Genomic DNA, 9,976 nt, shown 5'->3' on the forward strand with positions numbered 1-9,976 from the left:
TATACATATATAGTTATTATGTATTATATATATTACACTATATATATATATACAACATAGTTTGTCTCCTTTTTCTATGAGAGAGAGAGAGAGAGAGACAGAGAGAGAGAGAGAGAGAGAGAGAGAGAGAGAGAGAGAGAATTGTCACACACAGAGAATTGGTGCACCAGGGCCTCAGCCACTGAAGACAAACTCCAGATGCTTGCACCACCTAGTGGGCATGCGTGACCTTGCACTCACCTCACCTTTGCTCCTCTGGCTTATGTGGGGTCTGGGGAGTTGAACATGGGCCTTTAGGCTTCACAGGCAAGTGCCTTAATGGCTAAGCCATCTCTCCAGCCCTAGTTCGTCTTCTTGATAAAGCCACTGTACTGAGTGTGAGGTCATGCTTCCCTGAGGTTTGGATGTGCTTTTCCATGACAGTGTATGTAGGATCTGTTATATATTTGTTGATCACTTTTATAAGTCTTTGTAGAAATGTGTATTTATGCCATTTGTTCATTAAAAGCAGGTGATGTTTTTGGCTTTGTGTTTTCTGAGTTATTTTGAATATTAACCTCTTATCAGACACATGATTTTCAAATACTGTCTACTAATCTCCAGACTGTCTTTTTACTTTAGTTTCCCCCTAGGTGCTGAAGATGCTTTTTAGCTTGAAGTATTTTTGCTGTTGTTAGAGCCAAAGCTTGGAAGTAATGCTCAGGATGATCTTTGTAAGGCAATGTCAAGAACTTTTAGCTCTGTGAATTCTTCTACGAATTTTATGGTTTTAAGGTTTAGTTTTTTTTTTAACCAATTATGATTGATTTTTTTGTCTGTGGTTTGAGATTCAGGTTAAATTTCATTCCTTTGAATATGGATATCCAGTTTTCCCAGCAAAGTTGGTGAAGAGATAATTTTTTTCCCATACCGAGTTCTAGATGCTCTTGTGAAAATTATTTGGTTGTACATGTTGAGGTTTATTTTTTATTTCTAAAGATTATATTCTGTTGGAGTATGAATGTACTTCTAGGGAGTGTGGACTTTAAAGCAAGACTCTGCACTCAAGAGTATTGTAGAGCTACTGTGGAAACATCAGGAGTGACCTCAGCAGCACAGCAAGCACAAACAAAAGGCTGATGGTCATATAGCACGCACCGTGTAGCTGTCGACTGATTTATTACTTTTAAATATTACTTGAACTCCACAACAGTTTTTATAGTACTTTACACATAGCAGGTTATGATTTGAAACTGATGAAGTCTTGGCACTTTTATGTACTATTCTGTTTTTAAGAGAAATGAGGAATATATTCAGTGGTTGTGGATGATGTCAGCCATGACTGTGCCCTCCCCCAGATGCTGGTCTTTGCGTGACAGCAGCTAACAGACCCAGAATCACTCCTGAAAGAGCTAGAGCATCAGGCTTACCAGGTATCCAGTAAATACTTTGTGAAGGCTGGACAATCATTATTTTTCCTGGCATGATTTGTTAAATTTATAAGTGACCCACTAATTTTCCTTGCAACATTTCAGGGAAAAATTATGTCATATTCTTACACTTTCACTATCCACCAAATATCTTTAGACTGAAGAACCTTAAATCTTGGGGATTCCTAGTATGCTGTGGTGAGTGTGAGTGTGCATGTGAGCACACTTTTTTGGACATATCATGTGGCTTCCAGTCTGGAGGAAACTGGCCATGATTGTCTAGAGTCTGATGAACTGCTCAGCTCAACTTCATTTGAACACTTCTGTTTAATGTTCCCAAGAGTCACTAGTACTCTGATTGGAGCACCAAGTCTCAGTTATTCTCTGGTTCTAGCAACTTTGCAATTTGTTTAGTCAATGTTGTTTGCAGATATGTGTGTATGTGTGTGTGTCCAATGCTTGCACCAGTCTGTGTCCAGCTTATTGTGGATGGCTTAGAGAATTGAACCCTGACCATTAGGCTTTGCAAGCAAGTACCTTTAACCATTAAGCCATTTTTCCAGAACCCAACTTTGTAAGTTTACGTTCTTTACTGTCATTCTCAAGAGATAGCGCCTCTGTGTGAGAGTGCTGTCCACCGTGAGACCCGGTGGCCCTGTGCTCTGTGGCCCAGCTGAGCGCTGTGCTCAGCTCTCCCTCAGTTCTCCTTGCAACGCCAAGGCACCAGTGATCCCCGAGGCAGCTCCACGGTCACACCGTGAGACATTCATTGCATTTTGTTGACTTTATTGTGCATGAATCAAAAATTTAAATGTGGCATGAGTCTAAAATGTAAGGGGAGAAAGGAAAGGAACAGAATCTGTGACCATCACACTTTCTCTGAAGACGAGTGGCTGAAGGACAGTCTGTGTGGTCCTGTGGTCTCAGCGAGGCCTGTGAAAGACAGTGGAAGGGTTTAGCTCACAGTATGCTCACGGTCCTTTAATTTAGCTTCCATGAGTTCTCTTTAGTCTCTAGACAATGACCCTATCAAAATAAATGTTTGCATTTAAATACGTAAAAATAGCACACAGCTTTAATAGAGTTCACCTGACAATTACACAAAGACACTTTTACTTGCTTCTATATAAGTAGTACACAGTGGTTTTAATTCAGAAATCTAGATTAATAGATTTTGAACAAGCCTTTTATTTAATGATTACTCTATTAAAACATGCTCATATAACAACACTTTTGGAGAAATAAAATACATAATTACATTTTAAATGATACTTGATTTTATGTTGTTCCTATTCAATTCTTTTATTTTCTAAAAAAAATCTTTATCAAATATTTACCAAGTTTATCACACATTTATGAATAGATACACTATTAAATACAACTCCAAAAACACAATTTATGCTTATGGCAGTCTAATGAAGCCACATGAATTTTTTATACCTTTCTGTAAATTAGATAGCCCATATGGAGAGAGACAGCATAGAAGTTACATCCCACTATCTGAAATTTAACAGGCGTGGTTTGCTTCCAGCTTGTGCTAGCTTTTTCCAATTATTAAATTTGAAAGAATAATAAAATATCCAAATGTTTCTGATTAGAATCCGTTGACAAAATCATGGAAAGTTGTATCATTTAGTAAGGATTTAGGTCATTGGTTAAAGATAAAGTTTAGTATTTTTAAATTTCACTTTGTTTTCCCCAGATGTATTTTACAGACTAACCAGTTTTTTAATTTTAATTTATTTGACAGAGAGAAAGAGGGAGGGAGGGAGGGAGGGAGGGAGGGAGGGAGAGAGAGAGAGAGAGAGTGAGAGAGAGAGAGAGAGAGAGAAATTGGGCATACCAGAGCCTCCAGCTGCTGCAAACAAACTCCAAATGCTTGCACCACCTTGTGCATCTGGCTTATATGGGTCTTGGGGAATTGAACCTGGGCCCTTTGGCTTTGCAAGCAAGTGCCTTAACCATTAAGAAATCCCTCCAGCTCCAGACTGTTTTAAAAATTCCTCCACATAATCATTCCTACTTGAGGCTGGTGGCACCCAAACATGAAAAAAAAAAAAAAAAAGAAAATTCAGATTGGGCATAGGCCAGCCTAAGGGTGTTAATTAAGAAGGCAGAAGCTGCTCTGTGAAGGCTCTCAGATCACAGACCAACCAGTGTGTTATTTTAGGTCATAAATCATGCAGCCAGTTCGATGGCTAAAAAAATGTTGCAAAGAAACTCAAGATTTGTTACTTTCTCTCCAAATTAAAATTATTTTATTATTATTTATTATTATTACATTAAAATAATTAGAAATTCCATCTCATTAATTTTTCTCTTTAATGTTCTAAGTTAAATTCATTAATCTCTCTATTTAACTTAATGAAAGTTTTAATTTATTTTAAATGTCACCATTATCTATTGTTCCAAATAATAACTACAGACATTTGTTTTAAATTTAATATTATTAATGTACCCATTTAGTATTCATGTGTTTTAAAAGTTAAGCATTGTCATTCTTCTGTAGCTTATCTAAGGAGACATTTGTGGTGCTCAACTTCACAGATACTTCTAAGAATGATGTCTGAAATAAAGGGCTACATGGAAAGTATAGTATATCCTTTCACACTGTTTATACCAAAATTAGAGTGCAGTGACATGGTCATAGAAATTAGGGGATCACTTGTTTACCCCTTTTTTATAGTACAGGAGATGGGACCCAGAGCCTCATATGTGTTGACAAGCAATCTACACTGAGCCATATCCTCATCCCTTCTTAATTTTTATTCTGATGGGCTGGAGAGATGGTTTAGCGGCTCAGGTGCTTGCCTGCAAAGCCAAAGGACCCAGATGCATATGATGGTACAGGTGTCTAGAGTTTGTCTGCAGTGGCTGGAGGCCCTGGCACGCCCATTCTCTTTCTCATAAATAAATTAATGAATAAAAATAAAATATAATTTTTATCCAAAGACAGTGTCTCATCAAGATGCTTAGTTGGTCTTGAACTGTCTGTATAGCCCAGGAAAGTCTTGGACTAGCAATCCTCCTGACTCAGCCTCCCTAGTAACTGAGATGAACAAGCTTGACACTCCAACTGTGTCTAGTATATAACATCTAACAGATTCATTTTTGGACTGGAGAGATGGCTTGGTGGTTAAGGAGCTGGCCTGCAAAGCCTAAGGACCCAGGTTTGATTCCCCAGTACCCACGTAAGCCAGATGCACAAGATGGCACATGCGTCTGGAGTTTGTTTGCAGTGGTGAGAGGCATTGGTGTGCCTATTCTCTGTTTATATCTACTTCTTTCTCTCTCTAATAAATAAATAAAATATTTTAAAAAATAAAAACAATTCATTTTTAACCACAAATAAGAGAATGTAGGAAGTATTTCACTTTTCTCTTTTACTCTGTGTTGAGTAGAGATCAAGATTGAAGGTGTCAGGAGAACACGTTTGGGAATAAGTTTCCAAAGCATATTCACTTGTATACTTAGGTTGTTTTTCCTTCTTTCTCAAATAGTCCGATTTATTAGTGCTATATCTGACCTAAATTAAAATACAGTTAGCTTGTTTTGCAGACTCTCCTCATGCAATATATCCACGTGTACTGCTTTAGAACTTGCGCTACATGGCAAGCCCATGATTGTCACCTGGATTGCTCATTGTGCCTTTTGCTTATTTACCTGTTTTCTTCTTTGAAGCTTCCCTAGTGTTTTTCCGGCACAGGCGAAGTGACTGGGACTGTGGCAGTCTCAGTAGCGGTGGAAGCCACCGTAGAAACTTCTGGATTGGCCACTGTGCTCACCACGGGCTCGGCGGCGGGAACGGGCGTGGGCTGGACGGGAGCGGCAGCGAGGGCGCTGGGGATGGCGCTGGCGTCCGGATGCGCATTGGCGCTGGGGATGGCGCTGGCGTCCGGATGCGCGTTGGCGCTGGGGATGGCGCTGGCGTCCGGATGCGCGTTGGCGCTGGGGATGGCGCTGGCGTTCGGATCCGCGTTTGTAGGGATGGCAAGGAATGATGGGCGTGGGTTGGGGCGAGGTACCCCAGCAGGCTGGGGGATGTTTGGAAGGACCTGCCAGTTGGAGAGCTGGACAGGGGGCCTAAGCACCAGCAGCCTCACAAAGTACTGGTAAGGCACATAGGGGCTCACTGCTACCATTGGTCTGTACTGGTAGTAACTGGGGTCGTAATGAGCTTTGCTGCTCAACACATAATGAACTGGGCTGGGAAGGACTCTCTTCCGATCAAACACTTGTTCATTCTTTTCACGGCACTGCAGAAAAAGTAAATTATTCAGAAAACTCATGATTGTCTGTTAAAAGGCAGAGATATCTTAAGTCATCAGTTTTTGAAATAATCTAATATTTTCTGTTAAGAAATACAATATTGGAAGTATGAAATCTGGCAGTCATATTTTACAATAATAATTACTGTACAGAATACGGTTATGTAGACATCCCTTTTAGTTCATGATCTTTGATATTGTGAAACATTTTCAGTAATGTAGAAATAAATATTTGTTTCAAACATCAGGTAATCAGTAACATATATTTCCCAGAGCTTGGCATATATGGAAAGTACTAAGTAGAACGATATTACGGTTACAACATCCAGAAAGATCTCAGAGAACCTCTCACTGTATCACAGACACGCTCACCTAGCACAGACACATGGTTGTGTTCCTGTCCCACACTTGTAATTGTTCACAAGTATTTAAAAAATATTTGTGAATGAGACAGAGAGAGAGGGAGGAAGGGCAGGGGTGCTCCAGGGCCTCCAGCCCCTGCAAATGAACTCCAGACATGTTGGCAGTTTTGTGCATCTGGCTTTGCATGGGTAATGGGGAATTGAACCTGGGCTGTTTGGCATTGCAGTTAAATGCTCCAACCTCTGAGCCATCTCTCCAGTCCTGTTCACAAATTTTATTTAACTAGCAATTAGCCTGAGAGGTAGCACAGTTTATTTCCTCTAAACTAATTTTGTCAGAATAGTCAGATGTGTGAGGATTTCTGAATTTAGACTTTGAATTTGTTTCATTCAGTTCAATATTCTCTGTAAAAGATCAGATAAGGGGTTCTATTTCTATATGCATGTTCTCTGTCAATTTTGTGCAGTATAACATTCTCAGTATTGTGCATGTAAATAGAGAGGACGGAACAAATTCAACCGCAAAGCAAGCATTTCTCATGAAAGGAAACATGTTTGAACGCCTTCCTTCAAGCATACTTTGGAACAAAAAGGAGTTGTGAATACACGTGTGTGAGAAGAGTTCAAAGGCAGGTGAGAGAAGGAGCTTTCTCCAGCCAAGATCTAAGCAGTGGTCAGGAGGCACAGCAAGCTGTACTGTTTCCTTCCCCCAGTGTTCCATACTTGAAGGTCAAACTGTCACGACTTGAAATATTCCAAGAAACCATGGCTTTCAGATGGAGACAGAGGTTACTGACTTACTCTGTGGGGATCATTTATTTAGTTTTTAGGTAGCAATTAATGCCCCTTGCAGAATATTTTATTCTGGAGTTTGTGTTTCTGAGAGAAATAATTAAAATTCACTTACGGCTAGTTGTTCCTGGTTTTGCACCTCTGCAGCCTGAGGGGTTATTAAAAAAATGAAAAGAAGAAGTTAATAAAAAATCAAACACATTTGGTTTGCTTTTGTTTTCTGGCTTGCTTCAAATATATCTTGTATTAAAGGCATAATGAATATCATACTCAATATTTTTATTTTGGAGGAAGGGGTAAGTTGTTATATAAAGATGTCATATTGCTATTTTGATTTGTGTAATTTTGACTACTCATAGGTTTTAATGGTGCAATCTATAAAATTTAACATTTTTTTAAAGAATTGTTTGGTCATGTCCTTGGGGCTTGAAACTTTTGTGAAGATGGGAATCAGAATACGGCATAAAGTAGGTTCAAGTAGTTCAAGAAAAAGTGACCACTGAGTAGAAATTTGTGGCTCATCTTATGGTTAAAATTTCAAATTTTATTACTCAAAGAAGAAACAAAAGTTCTTCAAGCACAGGTGGCCACAATAAAATATAATAACAAATGAAAGTAAAAAATAAAATAAAAGTTAGAGTAATTCTGAGTCTAAGAATTTACCTATTAGGTTTGTTTAATAGATACTAATTGGAAACTGTCTGAATTTAATTATAAATGAAGCAAGAGCTCTGTCCTTTAAAGTTTTATTGACCAGAGGGCATACACTATTCTCTTGCTTGCCTCCTTTTTCATGCTGTTGGTCAGTACAGTTCTTGGAACTTCCAAGTACAACATGAAAATAAAACACAGTAATATCTAACACTGGGGAGAAAAAAGTTTAAAAAAGAAGCTCAATTAAGGAACAGAACCTTTTTCTCAGTCTACCTTTAAACACAGCACGTAGTTCAAGACAATGCCTGCCAGACCCTTGGGCAGTTTCTGGACAGGGACCTCCTGAGGAGGGGCTGTTTCACATGACGGGGAAAGTGTAACATGACAAGAAATGGCATGCCAGTGGAGAGCAGGCGCAGGCCCTTGAAACTGGTTGACAAGGTCAAATGTTTGTTTAGATTTTAGACAGGAGGCATTTCAATAGGATTGACTTTTGTATAACATTGCATTTTGGAGCTCATGTGGCTAATAGAGAAAATGAACACAAACTTACTGCTGGATCCTGGCTTTGCATCTGCGCAGCCTAAGAAGTTATATAAAAGAAATGAGAAGTAAATAAAATCATTAAGGTCTCTTAAGGATTTAGTCCCTGAAGAACCTGAAGTCACTTCCAAGAGTTTCCGAGGGCCAGGATGTGGCTCGGTTGGTGGTGTTTGCTGGTGGGCGTGAAGCCTTGGGTTTGATTCCCAGCACTGCAAACTAGAGGTGGTGGCACACGCCTGTCATCCCAGAGGATCAGCAGGTCAAGGACGTTTGTGACTACATAGTGAGTTTGAGGCCCGACTGGGCTATGCAGGGCCCAGTTGCACTTGGCATCCAGGCTGGAGGCAGAGATTCCATCAAATGCCAGAACAAGGGCTGAGAATTTAGCAGTGACCCACTCCTGGTCTATGATTTTATATTTCCTCTTTTTATTACAAATATATTTGTAATGTATATATATTTTATTTATTTGAGAGAGAGAGAGAGAGAGAGAGAGAGAGAGAGAGAGAGAGGGAGGGAGGGAGGGAGAGAATAGGCGCAGTAGGGCTTCTAGGCACTGTAGACGAACTCCAGACGCATGCACCACCTTGTGCATCTGGCTTACGTGGGTCCTGGGGAATTGAACCTGGGTCCTAAGGAGTTGCAGGCAAGCATCTTAACTGCTAAGCCATTTCTCCAGCCCAAATTTTAATTTTAATTAATTAATTAATTTCATTAGACAGAGTGAGAAAGAGGCAGATAGAGAAGAGAGAAAATGGGTGCACCAGGGCCTTCAACCACTGCAAACAAACTCCAGATGCATGTGCCACCTTGTGTATCTGGCTTTTGTGGGTCCTGAGGAGTTGAACCTGGGTCCTCTGGCGTTGCAGGCAAATGCCTTAACCTCTAAGCCATCTTTACAGCCCATATTTTTTCTTTATAAATTATCTTTGCAGTCTTTTGTAATTTGAAATTTGTATTTTTAGTATTGTTTTCTCCAGCATATATTTTTATTTTTCTTCCTTTGGTTCTTTGAGGTGTAGCTTGGTCTGACCTGGAATTCACTATGTAGTCTCAATCTGGCCTCAAGGTCACAATGATCCTTTTACTTCTGCCTTATGAATGCTGGGATTGAAGGCATGTACCACCATGCCTGACCAGCATGTATTTTTTCTATAGTTTAGGAATGAGAAAAGCTTTCTGCACATGATGAAACCTGATGTTTCACTTATCACAAACTAATGATTACTTAGAAGAACACGTAACAGGAACAAATACAGAAAAACTAGCATGCAGCTATTTAGAGTTTTGACATCTTACTCTCAATGGTTAAATGAAATCAGCTCACCAAAAAAGGCAAGGTGAGTGCCAGAATATTCACAAGAAGCAGAAAATTCCTCATTGTTGCACCTAAAAATAAATATAAATACTTAGATTAAAATAGCATATTGCTAAAAATTTATCAGTGATTTCTATGGAATATTTAGTTTGCTTTAAAAACAAAGGCAGTCAACGGTTAAGGTATATACATCTGAAATTCATTTGCAGTGGCTAGAGGCCCTGGAATGCCCATTCTCTATCTGCTTTTTTCTTTCTCAAATAAATAAATAATATATAAACAAGGCCAGTGTGTCTTCCTAAAAATAAATATTTATTTTTTTTAGCAATAACAGAGAGGGAAGAGAAAGAAAGAGAAAGAGAGAATGGGAATGAATGAATAAATGGATGGATGTGCTAGAGCTTCCTGCCACTGCAGAGGAGCTCCAGATGCATGCACCACTTTGTGCTTCCGGCTTTACGTGGGTTCTGGGGAATTGAACCCAGGCCGTCAGGATTTGCAAATAAGCACTTTTAACCATTGAGCCATCTCTTCCCCAAAAGGCAATGTATCTTATCAAAAGTGTGAGAAACACCAAACTTGGAATAAAACTTCTTGAATTTAATTTCTGCCTACTAATGAAAGTATCAT

At 39.3% G+C, this 9,976-nt stretch overlaps 1 protein-coding gene across 1 annotated transcript; it reads right to left on the reverse strand.

The window, feature by feature from the left end:
- Positions 1-2,226: 2,226 nt before the first annotated feature.
- Csn3 (casein kappa) lies at positions 2,227-9,409 on the reverse strand. Its single transcript, XM_045161216.1, has 5 exons — positions 9,356-9,409; positions 6,950-6,979; positions 5,349-5,665; positions 5,073-5,249; positions 2,227-2,342 (listed from the first exon to the last, which is right to left on the reverse strand). The coding sequence occupies exons 1-4, from the start codon at positions 9,407-9,409 to the stop codon at positions 5,096-5,098; spliced, it is 555 nt and encodes a 184-aa protein (XP_045017151.1). The 3' UTR covers positions 2,227-2,342; positions 5,073-5,095.
- Between the last annotated feature and the right edge of the window lie 567 nt (positions 9,410-9,976).

This window comes from Jaculus jaculus, chromosome 11 (genome assembly GCF_020740685.1).
Source record: "Jaculus jaculus isolate mJacJac1 chromosome 11, mJacJac1.mat.Y.cur, whole genome shotgun sequence".
NCBI classification, from domain to species: Eukaryota; Metazoa; Chordata; class Mammalia; order Rodentia; family Dipodidae; genus Jaculus; species Jaculus jaculus.

What these genes read in the sequence shown, in the direction of transcription:
- Csn3 (XM_045161216.1), bottom strand. Translation starts at nt 9,409, where the DNA reads ATGAGGAATTTTCTGCTTCTTGTGAATATTCTGGCACTCACCTTGCCT. An exon ending in CACTCACCTTGCCTTTTTTG is followed by an intron (nt 6,980 to 9,355) that starts GTGAGCTGATTT and finishes ATAACCCCTCAG; the next exon opens with GCTGCAGAGGTGCAAAACCA. An exon ending in GCCATCCCCAGCGCCAACGC is followed by an intron (nt 5,250 to 5,348) that starts GCATCCGGACGC and finishes CGCCATCCCCAG; the next exon opens with CGCCCTCGCTGCCGCTCCCG.